The 15,582-nt window shown below is 43.3% G+C and overlaps 1 protein-coding gene across 2 annotated transcripts; it reads right to left on the bottom strand.

Moving 5' to 3' along the window:
* Nucleotides 1–211: 211 nt before the first annotated feature.
* Nucleotides 212–12,141, bottom strand: LOC114475642 (post-GPI attachment to proteins factor 2-like). Of its 2 annotated transcripts, none has more exons than XM_028466627.1 (6): nt 11,424–12,141; nt 6,758–6,916; nt 6,272–6,518; nt 5,551–5,657; nt 5,366–5,480; nt 212–1,796 (listed from the first exon to the last, which is right to left on the bottom strand). In XM_028466627.1, exons 2-6 carry the CDS (start codon nt 6,914–6,916, stop codon nt 1,633–1,635), a joined length of 792 nt encoding a protein of 263 aa, XP_028322428.1. In that variant the 5' UTR covers nt 11,424–12,141; the 3' UTR covers nt 212–1,632. The 2 variants fall into 2 exon arrangements, with proteins under 2 accessions (XP_028322428.1, XP_028322429.1); XM_028466628.1 differs by having other exon boundaries at nt 212–1,763.
* Nucleotides 12,142–15,582: the final 3,441 nt, after the last annotated feature.

Raw genomic sequence — 15,582 nt, 5'->3', positions numbered from 1 at the left:
ACGTGCTGTTGTATGTTGAATGTTGTGTTTGTGGGTTTCTGTCGCAATGTTGCTGAAGAGTTTTTTTTTTCATGATCCCAAACTCTGCCCCTCTCTACAAGGGCCTAGTTTGGTTTTTGCCTTTTTTATCTCTTCTTCCTCCCCATCGTTGTTATCCCATTTCTCATCTGAATAAGGGGCGCCGCCCTTGTGGCGAACCACAGTTCTCCCGCTCCTGTGCTCCCATGTTATGATTGTCTTTTCATGTTTTCTTGGACGGGATGAAACTGAAATGTAATTTCGTTGCTCTGTAACATGTGCAATAACAAATAAACTCAACTCAACTCAATACAGCAACAGCGCCCGGCGGAAGAATCCAAGTAGGGTCCACCTGTGGACGGTCGAGCTGTTGCTGTGAAAGCTTCCAGAGCAAGAAGAGGTGAAAGAATCCCAATGTTTTCTCCGCCCGCCCTATTTATAGTTGTGTTCGTGCTGTTTTTCAATAAACATAAAATGTGCCCCGCTGACACACCCAGGCTGGAGGCCGAGGCGAATAAAAAACCAACAAAAAACTTATAGCCCTACTTATAGTTGGGCGGGCCCTCACTATGAGAATATTAGCAAAGCTTTTCCTTTTCTGAAAGCATTTAGATAATTTCACTATAATTTAATCAACAACATTGCATGATAAGTTAAAAGTATTGTAGAATGGGGGAAAGTTAAATTTATTATAAGTTAATGAATAGGATGTAATTTTCCTTAGCTGTAGCTTGATCACTGCCCCAAAGCACGTGAAGACCTGGACTACGGACTAGACTCCCACAGTAATCTAGTCCATATTATTTAAACAAATTCTGTGGTGAAGGTCCCACCAACTTGAAAAGCTGTAATGTGACCCACACCATTCTGCTCCCATTGACTAAAGCCATAAGTTGCAACTGCCTCTAAAAAATATTTGTTTTTGTTTCAATAACTATTTCTTTACTTGTTTTAAACAACGTTGTAATGTATGTGCAATGTTGCATAACCTGAAATGACATATTAAGTTCTGTTTTTAGATACATAAAACGTCCCTTTAGATGATTAGTTGTACATCAATTTTCTTCTTCATCCAGGGCCGGGCCGTGGAGGCAGCAATCTGAGCAGAGATGCCCAGACTTCCCTATTGATTCACACTTACTCCAGCTGTTCTGGGGGAATCCCAAGGCAACAACAGGTCAGCTCAGAGACTTGGTCCCTGGGTCTTCCTTGGGGCCTCCTCGCACTGGGACGTGCCCGGAAAGCCTCCTGAGGGAGTCGAAAAGGAGGCACCCAAAACACCACAGCTCCTGATGTTTTTCATATTAGAAACTATGAATCAACCTGCGCAGGGTGAGAGCCCCTCTACCATGCGGCCTTCTTGGATGCTGCACCCCCACTACAGTGATTAATAAAGGTTACATTATTATTATTATTATTATTATTAATACTGGTGGGTTTGTGATCACACAGTTGATAATAATAGATTCATTTATTCTAATAAAACACAGAACATGAAGCACCAAAAACACGTTCCACTGTTTCACTTCAAACCAATAGTCTGTCCTCAGGGGGCGTGGCTTACTGATGATGTCAGTACGGCTTCACCTCAGGGGGCGTGGCTTTCTGATGATGTCAGTACTGCTTCGCCTCAGGGGGTGTGGCCACCAGCAGATGTGTGTTGGTGAAGTCCCAGCACGAGGTGCTGTGGAACGCCATGTTGGACAAAACCACCAGGTACTCAAAGAGGGCGAAGAGACTGTAGACTGGACACATCACATAGATTAGGACTACAGGTACTAAAAGAGAAAGAACAGTGTCACACACACACACACGATGTAACGATTAATTGTAGAGCAGTTAAAAATCGATTCATAGGTATCACATTGACATCGATACCTTGAAAATTGAATCGCAGTACTTTTTTTAAACAGCAGAGGGCGCTATATATTTATCCCTTCTCTTGTCCAGTAGTGTAGGCGGAGGGCGGAATCTGCTACTACGTTCTTTCTGGCCGCCTTCTACTCTTAAACATGTTCATAAATGATTCTTACCCCTAAATATCTGACCTAAATACAGTGAAATTACTGTTTTGTTTTTTGTTTTTTTAAAGTCCAATTGTTAAGGCACAAAATACATTTTCAGTTGCACTTTTAAAAAGAAAAAGAACTATTATGTAGTTTTGCATTGTTTATTATAGAACCAGAAAATAAATTAATAGGCTTCTTCTTTATTTGTATTATTCCTTTATATATTTCATTCAAGATTTATTTTTAGTTCAATTGCATTGTTTTGAATAGTTTATCAAGGGATTCTTTTGACAATGAAAAATAAAATGAAAATAATACAGTTTTTTATAGTTTTTTCCACCAAAAAAAATAAAGAAATATTTTTCAGTCATTATTTGTCAGTAACACACCTTGGGGCTCACAGTAACACACACACAGTGTAACACACACACTGTAACACACCTTGGGGCTCACAGTAACACACACACAGTGTAACACACACACTGTAACACACCTTGGGGCTCACAGTAACACACACACAGTGTAACACACACACAGTGTAACACACCTTGGGGCTCACAGTAACACACACACAGTGTAACACACACACACACACACACACACACACACACACAGTGTAACACACCTTGGGGCTCACAGTAACACACACACAGTGTAACACACACACACACACACACACACACAGTGTAACACACACACACACACACACACCTTGGGGCTCACAGTAACACACACACACACACACACACAGTGTAACACACCTTGGGGCTCACAGTAACACACACACACACACACACACACACACACACACACACACACACACAAACACACACACACACACACACACACACACACACACACACACACAGTGTAACACACCTTGGGGCTCACAGTAACACACACACACACACACACAGTGTAACACACCTTGGGGCTCACAGTAACACACACACACAGTGTAACACACCTTGGGGCTCACAGTGACACACACACACACAGTGTAACACACCTTGGGGCTCACAGTAACACACACACACAGTGTAACACACCTTGGGGCTCACAGTAACACACACACACAGTGTAACACACCTTGGGGCTCACAGTGACACACACACACACACAGTGTAACACACCTTGGGGCTCACAGTGACGCACACACACACAGTGTAACACACCTTGGGGCTCACAGTAACACACACACACAGTGTAACACACCTTGGGGCTCACAGAAACACACACACACACACACACACACACACACAGTGTAACACACCTTGGGGCTCACAGTAACACACACACACAGTGTAACACACCTTGGGGCTCACAGTAACACACACACACAGTGTAACACACCTTGGGGCTCACAGTAACACACACACACAGTGTAACACACCTTGGGGCTCACAGTAACACACACACACACACACACAGTGTAACACACCTTGGGGCTCACAGTAACACACACACACAGTGTAACACACCTTGGGGCTCACAGTGACACACACACACACACAGTGTAACACACCTTGGGGCTCACAGTAACACACACACACACACAGTGTAACACACCTTGGGGCTCACAGTAACACACACACACAGTGTAACACACCTTGGGGCTCACAGTAACACACACACACAGTGTAACACACCTTGGGGCTCACAGTAACACACACACACAGTGTAACACACCTTGGGGCTCACAGTAACACACACACACAGTGTAACACACCTTGGGGCTCACAGTGACACACACACACACAGTGTAACACACCTTGGGGCTCACAGTAACACACACACACAGTGTAACACACCTTGGGGCTCACAGTAACACACACACACAGTGTAACACACCTTGGGGCTCACAGTGACACACACACACACAGTGTAACACACCTTGGGGCTCACAGTAACACACACACACAGTGTAACACACCTTGGGGCTCACAGTGACACACACACACACACACAGTGTAACACACCTTGGGGCTCACAGTGACACACACACACACAGTGTAACACACCTTGGGGCTCACAGTAACACACACACACAGTGTAACACACCTTGGGGCTCACAGTGACACACACACACACACACAGTGTAACACACCTTGGGGCTCACAGTAACACACACACACAGTGTAACACACCTTGGGGCTCACAGTAACACACACACACAGTGTAACACACCTTGGGGCTCACAGTAACACACACACACACAGTGTAACACACCTTGGGGCTCACAGTAACACACACACACAGTGTAACACACCTTGGGGCTCACAGTGACACACACACACACAGTGTAACACACCTTGGGGCTCACAGTAACACACACACACAGTGTAACACACCTTGGGGCTCACAGTAACACACACACACACACAGTGTAACACACCTTGGGGCTCACAGTGACACACACACACACAGTGTAACACACCTTGGGGCTCACAGTAACACACACACACAGTGTAACACACCTTGGGGCTCACAGTAACACACACACACACAGATTTACACACCTTGGGGCTCACAGTAACACACACACACAGTGTAACACACCTTGGGGCTCACAGTAACACACACACACACCGTGTAACACACCTTGGGGCTCACAGTAACACACACACACAGTGTAACCACACCTTGGGGCTCACAGTAAACACACACACACAGTGTAACACAACACACCTTGGGGCTCACAGTAACACACACACACACAGTGTAACACACCTTGGGGCTCACAGTAACACACACACACAGTGTAACACACCTTGGGGCTCACACACACACACACACACAGTGTAACACACCTTGGGGCTCACAGTAACACACACACACACAGTGTAACACACCTTGGGGCTCACAGTAACACACACACACAGTGTAACACACCTTGGGGCTCACAGTAACACACACACACAGTGTAACACACCTTGGGGCTCACAGTGACACACACACACACAGTGTAACACACCTTGGGGCTCACAGTAACACACACACACACAGTGTAACACACCTTGGGGCTCACAGTAACACACACACACAGTGTAACACACCTTGGGGCTCACAGTAACACACACACACAGTGTAACACACCTTGGGGCTCACAGTAACACACACACACAGTGTAACACACCTTGGGGCTCACAGTAACACACACACACAGTGTAACACACCTTGGGGCTCACAGTGACACACACACACACAGTGTAACACACCTTGGGGCTCACAGTAACACACACACACAGTGTAACACACCTTGGGGCTCACAGTAACACACACACACAGTGTAACACACCTTGGGGCTCACAGTAACACACACACACAGTGTAACACACCTTGGGGCTCACAGTGCTGGTTGTGGCGTCTAAAGAAATATGCAGCAGCCAAACAGCAGCTGATGTTGAAGAGGAAGAGACGCAGCTTCCACCGGTACGACTTCAGCTCGTGTCCCTGACACACACACAGGTATGAACACAGGTGTTTGTGTGCGTCCGTGTGTTATTGTGTGAATGCTACTGACCGTGAGGCTGACGTACTTCCTCTGGATGATGTAACACAGTCCGACAGTGAGCAGCATGTAGAGCGCTGAGGTCAGCACGAACACAATGAAGCCTTTCTTATGAAGCTCTGACACACACACACACACACACACACACACACACACACACACACACACACACACACACACACACACACACACACACACACACACACACACACACACACACACACACACACACCCACCCCCACACCCACACACCCACACCACGTTGGGACAGATGAATAGTGATGTTAGCTTTATGCTAACATTTATTTCACACAATATGTGACACGTTAGCTTTTATCCTTCATACAAGTGTTAAATCATCAGTGGCTCTTTGTGGTTTGATGACAGTAAGATGTGGACTTTTACTGGTCTCTTCCTTTTATGAAGTGGTTAGCGTTAGCTCATTCTGATGTGTTGGTGGGTTAGCTTAGCTTAGTTAGCTTTAGTCCAGTTTCCAGTTCATAATCATAACTGCAGGTTCATTTGTCAAGATGTTTGTGGAATTTTGGTAGCTGTGTGTGTGTGTGTGTGTGTGTGTGTGTGTGCGTGTATTAATGATTCTAAATAATTAACAACACTTACCTAAAACAACAATGTGAATTCATGGTTTCTATGGTGGGGTGACATGTTCTTACCAGTGGGAATGTTTGTAATACATCTTGAATAAGGTATTGAACATTCTGAACACACACACCGTAGTTCTCTGTAGAGGCCACATAGGTGAGCAGCAGCAGCCCACTGTTCTCCATTAGACTGCAGAGCAGCACCATCAGCCCCAGCAGGCGGAGTAGCGCCCCCTGCAGGCGTCTCTGGTACAAGCTGAAGTACATGAAACTGAATAAGAAGCGTGGCGCCGAGTGCAGCCCCACACAGCCTCTCCAGATGTAGCGCTGGGGCGTCAGGCTGATGGCGGCGCTGATGGACGGGAGCGCGTTGGCAACCTGAGGAAGGTCACACAAACAAAGACATGCCCACGTGTGATTTAACTATGTTTACATCCACTGATAGTGATAGTCACTGGTTCTAATCCCACCTGGTCCATCACTGTGGGAGGGGCTAAATTTAGCTGTGCACATGTGACAACTGTCACCACTACTGATCCTTTATATCCAATCAGAGAGAAGAATAACTACTTATTACGTTAATATGTGTGCTCACATGGGGGGGTGGGGGGGTTCACCTGACAGTGTGTGTAGGTGGACTCTTTGAAGTGGAAGCAGATTGAGATGAAGAGGCAGACGATGAGTCCAACCAAAGGCAGCAGGAGGGTCGGAATCAGCATGGAGATGAAGGATAGATGCACGAAGGGACGCTCCCCACCTGGATACACACTGATCATCTACACACACACACACACACACACACACACACACACACACCCACACACACACACACACACACACACACACACACACACACACACACACACCACACACACACACACACACACACACTGTTAGTTCTGCCAGGATGAAACCGAAATGCTTCTTTTGTACTGTATATTTTACAAACTTTATATTTAAAATATTTTTGATTGATTGTATTTACATGTTTTAAATACATTTCAATCTAACTCAGTTTTAAAGTGTTACAGCTTCAATATTATTATTGTATTTTAATGTTACACCAATATTCTTTACCAAGATGGCGCCGCGGATGGTCGCCTCGGTACTGCGCTCTCTTGTAGTTGTTATGTTTTTCTTCTTTTTTGTAGTTTCTTGCTCCCCTTCTGTGGTCTCTTTCACCAGAGAAGAACTAATAAACATAGGACAGTCCTCTGCTGGTCTTTTTTCACCGGTTCTCATTGAACCAGAAAGTTATGCAGAGATTCTCACCAGAGGAGCAGCAGCTCTCTATGGAATTTGCAGGAGACGCCGTAGACGCAGACGGGGTAAACGAGCAGGCGCGCTTGTTAAACTGAGGCAGCGGGGATTACGCACTGCGCTTCCATCCATTCACCTGGTGAATGTCAGGCTCCCTGGCAAATAAAATGGATGAACTGCTGCTCCTAAACACCAGAAACTCAGACTTTTGCAGATCCGCCGCCCTGTGTTTTACTGAAACCTGGCTCAGTGAACTCATCCTGGACAGCTCTCTACATCTACCAGACTTTCAGCTCCTCAGAGCGGACCGCGTAAAAGAGCTGTGGGAAGACGAGGGGAGGTGGAATATGCTTTTACATTAACCAAGGTTGGTGTACAGATGTTACAGTGTTGAAACAGACGTGTAGCCATAATCTGGAGAGTTTTTTTATAAACTGTAAACCGTTTTATTCTCCTCGTTTGTTATGGTCGGTGTTTACATCCCACCTCAGGCTAGTGTAACAGAGGCGTTACAGCACCTGGTCGACCAGATAACAGACGTGGAGAAACAACATCCAGACTCTTTGCTAATCATTCTAGAGGATTTTAACAGAGCAAATCTAACCCATGAACTCCCTAAATACAGACAACATATAAAGTGTCCCACCAGGGGGGCTAACACACTGGACCACTGCTACACTGTAATAAAGGATTCATATCACTCTGTTCCCCGTGCAGCTTTGGGGCTCTCTGATCACTGTCTGATTCACCTCATCCTGACCTACAGGCAGAAGTTTAAATCTGCTAAACCTGTAGTAAGGACTGTAAAGAGGTGGACAGAGGGGGAGGAGTTACAGGACTGCTTTGACTGCACTGATTGGAGTGTTTTTGAAGCTGCATCAGACTTAGATGAACTGACTGACACTGTGACATCTTACATCAGCTTCTGTGAGAACATGTGTGTGCAGACCAGGACCTTCTGCACATACAACAACAACAAACCCTGGTTCACACCTCAACTCAGGATGCTACGTCAGGCTAAGGAGGAAGCCTACAGGAGTGGGGATTGGGTCCTGTTTAAGCAGACTAAGTACACACTAACCAAGGAGATCAGAGTAGACAAGAGGTGCTACACTGAGAAGCTAGAACAAAGCTTCTCAAACAAAGTCCCTTCAGAAGTGTGGAAAGGCCTGCGTGAGGTCACTAACTACAGGAAACCCTCCCCCCACCCTGCAGGTAACAAAAGACTGGCTGAAGACCTGAATAGCTTTTACTGCAGGTTTTCTCACCCACCCCCCAGCTCATTAGCATCAGCCCATCACCTGGACTCTGCCCTTCCTGCTCCCCCCACTTCCCCCCCACCGCACCCTCTGACCCCCCACCTGCCCTGAAGATCATTGAAAGAGATGTGTGCCAGCTATTCAAGAGACAAAAGATCAAAAAGGCTCCAGGACCAGACAGAGTATCTCCTTCCTGTCTGAAAGCCTGTGCTGAGCAGCTGGTCCACATCTTCACATGGATCTTCAACACATCACTGGAGCTGTGTGAAGTACCTCCTGCTTCTAAAGCTCCAGCATCATCTCAGTCCCAAAGAAAGCTGCCATCACAGGATCAATGACTATCGACCCATTGCTCTGACGTCCATAGTCATGAAGTCCTTTGAGAGGCTGGTACTGAGCCACCTGAAGGACATCACAGGACCCCTGCTGGACCCCCTGCAGTTTGCCTATCGGGCAAACAGGTCTGTAGAGGATGTAGTCAACATGAGACTGAACTACATCCTCCATCACCTCGACTCCCCAGGGACCTACGCTAGGATCCTGTTTGTGGATTTCAGCTCTGCGTTCAACACCATCATCCCGGACATCCTTCACCAGAAACTCACCCAGCTCACAGTGCCGGCCTCCACCTGTCAGTGGATCACCAACTTCCTGTCTGACAGGAAGCAGCAAGTAAGGCTGGGAAGCATCACATCCAGCACCCGGTCACTCAGCACTGGCGCCCCTCAGGGGTGTGTTCTCTCCCCACTGCTATTCTCCCTCTACACCAATGACTGCACCTCAGGGGACCCCTCTGTGAAACTCCTGAAGTTTGCAGACGACACCACCATCATCGGTCTCATCAGGGATGGGGACGAGTCTGCCTTCAGACGGAGGTGGAACAGCTGGATCTCTGGTGCAGTCAGAAACATCTGGAACTGAACCCGCTCAAGACTGTGGAGATGACAGTGGACTTCAGGAGAAATCCCCCCCCACTCCCCCCCTTACCATTCTGAATAGCAAAGTGTCTACCGTGGACTCCTTCAGGTTCCTGGGATCCACAATCTCACAGGACCTGAAGTGGTCCTCCCACATAGACACAACCAGGAAAAAGGCACAGCAGAGGAAGTACTTCCTGTATCAGGAAGTTCAACCTGCCCCAGGAGCTGCTGATAATGTTCTACACCTCCATCATTCAGTCTGTTCTGTGCACCTCCATCATTGTCTGGTTTGGATCTACAACCAAACTAGACAAACACAGACTACAAAGGATAATCAGGACTGTAGAAAAGATCATTGGTGTTGATCTGCCCTCCATCCAAGACTTATACCTGTCCAGGGTCAGGAAACGGGCAGGTAGCATCACTGCAGACTCCTCCCACCCTGCACACAATCTGTTTAAACTCCTCCCCTCCGGCAGACGCTACAGATCACTGTACGCCAAAACTACCCGCCATAAAAACAGTTTGTTCCCCCAGGCTGTCACTGTGATCAACTCTAAACAGTCATAGAGAGTCAGACCTGTTTCTGTTACTGTGAAATAACCTGGAACTAACATAACAACCCTGGAACAACCTGTCACTGATAAATGTTCATGGACATAATTTTTTCATTTAAATGTTCACCTGCACTACTCATCAATGCACTGCACTACTCATCAATGCACTACTGCACTATTATCTTATTATTATTGTATTTTTATTTTATTTCATTATTATTATTATTATTACTATTATTATTATCTTGTTATTTTTATTTAGTTTGCACATATTAGTCTAACTACTCTTATATTTATGTTTATACCTCTTTTTTCTTTTATTTTTCTTTATTTTATTTACTTTTCTTTATTCTAGTTGATTGTTATTATTTAATGTTATACTACCTGAGAGAGCACATGTCACCAAAAGAAATTCCTCGTGTGTATTCATTCACCCCTGGCCAATAAAATTGATTCTGATTCTGATATTTTATAATAGCCGTAATAGTTGAAATATTAAAATCAGATTATTTACAATTATAACCCCACAAAAAAGTAGTTCACCCCTGATCTGCACACAGACACATACACACAGACACACATATATACATATACACATATATACATACACACATATATACATATATACATATACACATATATACATACATACATATACACATACACACATATATACATGCACACATATATACATACACACATATATACATACACACATATATACATACACACATATACACATATACATATACACATATATACATATACACATATATACATATATACATATACACATATATATCTTCTTCGATGTTGCTCAGACTGACACAGAGAAAAAAACTATTTAATAACTAGTTAATAATCTTATCATTATGGCAAAATTTGTATACATATGTAAATTTTGTGACACTAAACCTGCTTTCATTGCGTTTGTATAATAACTAATATCTCTGAACGACTTTTTAAAACTATGTAATCCCAAGAAGGCTAGGCTTTATAATATAGTATATGGCTTTCTTATAATCTGATGGCTGTATCTTTTGACCCATTGCACCTTAATGTTGTTGGCTTTTACAATTATTACAAATTGTAATATTGTTTTTTTTTTTTTTTTTAATTTGTATTTCATGTGCAAATGACCGACGGAGCAATGTCGCCCCCTGTGGTCACAGTTGTCAGTGCAGCACCGGCTAACAGCTAACAGCTAACAGCTAGCTTTAATATGGCTACATTTATCTCTAGTTAAAACTCCATGATATTGTCCCGTTTGTCTGCGGTTAAACTCACCCTCACTACCTGGCCCGGCTCAGCCCACCGATCCGCTGCTCCTCCATCTGCTCCGGGTCAGCTTTGGCCCGGTTAGCCAACGACCGCTAACCGCGGAGTTAGACCGGTCCAGTTGACCAGAACCAACTCTAACACGTCCCGATCAACAGCACACTTTAGTCCGGGTCGACCTGAACACTTAAGGCTGGAGTTGAGTCGGTGTGAGCCGAGCTAATGTCACACTTCAGTAGCTAGCTAGCTAGCTAGCTAACACTTTGGCCTTCTTCTTTGATGAGGTTGTCTGGCAAACAATGCATTACCGCCACCTACTGGATCATGGGTAGATCAGGATTTTAAGAGGAACAACTTTCTGTTTGTTTTGCTTCTTTCTCATGACCTCTCTCTTCTTTTCACTGATTCAGCATCGCTGATGACATTCAACCTTTTTACTTTCTCCACTTCCTCTGCTTTCTTCCTTATTTCATTTTCTATCCATTACTCCATGTCTCCTCCACAGTTGCTACATTTTAGCTGCACATCTTTAGTGTATTCCTCCATCATGTGTTCCTCACTACACTTAGGACATCTCTCTCTCTCTCCTCTAAGTTGGTTCTTTATTCCTGCTATGTCCTCATTTCTTCCTCGCTTCCTGTTTCCCTACTTCAGACCTTTCTGAGTCCTCCTGACAATCATTTTCCAATTCCATGTCGCACTCATTCACATGTGAAATCCTGAGCAAAGCTTCAGCCCCACATTAACACTTCTTCATTAGTGTTTTATGACAGTTTGCTTCCTATTCTAAGGCACATTACTGCCACATACTGGGCTGGAATTGGAACCAGATTAGGCAGTTACATTCTAGAATCTATTATAAACTCTCTACGGAAACCTAAATAAATCCCTCACTATCTCATTCTGCTAAAGTAGTGTAGCATTAGCATTAGCATTAGCACCGCTTGCTACATAACAAGGCAGCATATCAGTGTGATTTCTATTAGTTATTGAGGTAACACACTCATATTAATAAAATCATACTTTAAACAGTGTTTGAACGCCTCATTTTACACAGTTTATACATTCATATCCTTTACAAGATAAAACATTACTGCTTTGGTTACATTAGGCCTGGGTGATATGGACCAATACCAGTGACGTGCTGTGACCACTAGGGTTGGGTAGGCACGTTGCAAATCGAGACCACCAATGACAATTTCATATGTTTTTGCTGGCAAATGTTAATTCAATTAAATTCAATTTTATTTGTATAGCGCAATTTACAACAAAGTCATCTCAATGCGCTTATCAAAAGATAAAATTCATAATAAGAAAGAAAAAACCCAACAAGATCCACATGAACTGAAGGTCTGGTAGCTCAGGTGTTGGTCTCCATCTTTTAAAAGTTTCTCTATCATCTCTAGCGCTGTCATCCTGACTGTAGTGTTATCCCGCCCACTAGCTAGAGAACGTAGCAGCAGCCACGCTGGATCAATTCACTAATGCACTATGAACGTACGTATAGCATTTAGCATAGCACGGTTATGTCCAAAGGCAGCGTAGAGAGCTGCCTTTGGACATAAATGGTTTTCATCTTAGGGAACTGACTGAGCATGTGCAAACACGTAAAAACACGCTATGGGAACAGAGGCAGAGCAGCAATGTGCTTTTGGAAGAGGGTGTGGCCTCCTCCTGGCTCCTCCTCCTGCCTTATAGTGGCGTGAGACTGCAGCCGTTCTAGAAAATAGCGATGTTTAGTAATTTGGGCTATGAAACGCACAAAATGCTGACACTTTCAAACTTATAGGTACTGTAGGCTCGTGGAAATGGAAAAATAAATACTTTATAATTATATTATAATTAAAACAAATAATCAAAATATAATTCACCCTTGGGTAGGCACTGCCTACCTTGCCTACCCTGACTGCACGTCACTGACCAATATTCATATCTCTATATTTTTCCTCAAAATGGCAATAGGCGATAAACCATTTATTTTTTATCAATAGTTTTACAATAAAAACAATAATGGGTCAAAGTCAGTGGAGCCACAAAGACCCTTTTATTAATCACTAGCAGCACAATAACTACATTTTGTGTCACTTTTGACTTTTTCCTTCATTTAGGCTGAGTGTGAGGTGTCAATAGAAACCAGCTCGTCAAGACCCGCCTTACGTTGCTTCTGATTGATTTATTATTGTGTGATGTCTGCCGTGGTTTTTTAGATTTAGGCACAAGGAGACATGGCTTGGTTATCTCTGTCAGTCAATAAGAGTTACTCGAGCTACGGGAAGCCATGAGGACCAAAGTTTATTATCATTAAAAAAATAAAAAGAGTTTTGAATGGGGAAATATAAGCGTGAGAAATGTCAAGTGCGGCGTGTGATTTGAGAATGGGTCAAATTGCGTTATTGTCACACTCAAAGTGTGAGGCTTGGCAGCTCTGGTATAGAGGGTTTTCACGGCGCGTCATCGACCCAGAAGTTGACATTTTGGAGATAAGCAGCCAGTTTACAAACAGCAGATGAAATGGTGAACTATTGCCGTGTTTTTGGCTGTAATAATTTTTTATTTATTTTATTTATTTTATTTATTTTATTTATTTTATTTATTTTATTTATTTTATTTATTTTATTTATGTTTATTCAGTTCATTTCCAACATGGTTGCAATCACAGAAATTCACTTTGACATTCAGAGCAAAATCACATCATCGTTTTATTTTTTTTATTTTTTTTGTCTTTTTTTCATGCCGGAAAGGGCGACGGAAAAAAGCATTTTGCTTATCTAGATCCGTCTCCTGATTTGAACACAGATAATTTTACATCAAACCTCATTTCTTCCCTTGTCAAACATTCTCATCTTCTTCATAAATTTCATCTTTTCATTAACGTTTTTTTTTTTTTGTCCTTTTTTATGTGATGTGTTCTCGTCTACAGTCATTGTTCCTGTTGTTACTCCTGCTCACTGTCCTTTTTTTCCTTATCTCCTCGAGCTTTCTTTTGCAGTCGTTGTTTACGTTCCTCCAACTCTCCAAACAAAAAGTTCTTCTTCTTTCAAAGAACCTTCATATCCTCTGAAAGTCGCCTCAGCTTACGATACATCAGAAAGGCACATGCACATACACATACCCCCATCATTAGCAGGCCAAAGATCATGACCCCTAGCAGATAGATGTCCTCCACATCTTCCACTGTCAGCAGAGAGAGACAGAGCATCTGGCTTCTCCCTCGTGCATCCATGACATATCCACTTGGGTATGTGTCCTTAGGACACGCTGGTTCGTGCTGTAGCAATTGCCTCGTCGTGAAGATTTTGTCGATGGCGCTCAATGACCAGTTGATGAGTTCCATGTCGTCGCTGTAGAGTTCGATGAAGAGTTGACTTGAGATCTGTATGTGTGTAGAAATGTCCTCCGTGTTTTCTCCTTAAATCCTTTCAGATTTACTGATTGTTGTGTCTCTGTGTCAAGGTTATTCCAGAGGTTCATGGCTCTATACACAGTACTATGTTTGCCAACGTTAGATTTAACCCTGTCTGGTCTAAACACATTATTATATCTGAAGTCGTAGGAATTTTGATTGTATGTGAAACGTTTTTGTATTTGATGTGGTAGTTTTTTAGATGAAGCCCTAAATGCGTGTATTTGTGTGTTGTAGTGTATTATTTCTTGCAGTTTTAGGTATTTTGACTTCTCAAATAAATCGTTTGTGTGTGTGTTGTGTGGTGCTTTATGTAAAATTCTTATAGCTTTTTTTTGTTGTTTAAATAGTGGTTCAAGATACGTTTTGTAGTTATTTCCCCATATTTCGGAGCAGTAATTTAAGTGTGATGCTATGAGTGAAGAATAGATTGTTTTAAGTGATTTGGTATGTAGGATTTGTTGAAGCTTCCATAGGATGTAGCTGCTTTTGGCCACTTTGTTTTTAACTATTTGTATATGTTTTTTCCAGGTCAGCTTGTCGTCCATCCACACTCCTAGTACCCTATATTCTTTTACTTGTTCTATTATTTCCATGTTTAGTTTCAGTCTTATTTCTCCTGTTATTTTTCTCTTTCCGAAATTAATGAATTTTGTTTTACTGACGTTTAGGGCTAGTTTATTTACATCTAACCATGTCTGAATTTTTGATAGTTCCTCATTTGTTGACTCTATTAAAGTTTTAATGTCTTTACCTGATCATAGA

This window comes from Gouania willdenowi, chromosome 14 (genome assembly GCF_900634775.1).
Source record: "Gouania willdenowi chromosome 14, fGouWil2.1, whole genome shotgun sequence".
NCBI lineage: Eukaryota > Metazoa > Chordata > Actinopteri > Blenniiformes > Gobiesocidae > Gouania > Gouania willdenowi.
Note: the sequence above shows the minus strand (reverse complement) of the source record. Positions and strands in the feature narration are given on the sequence as shown.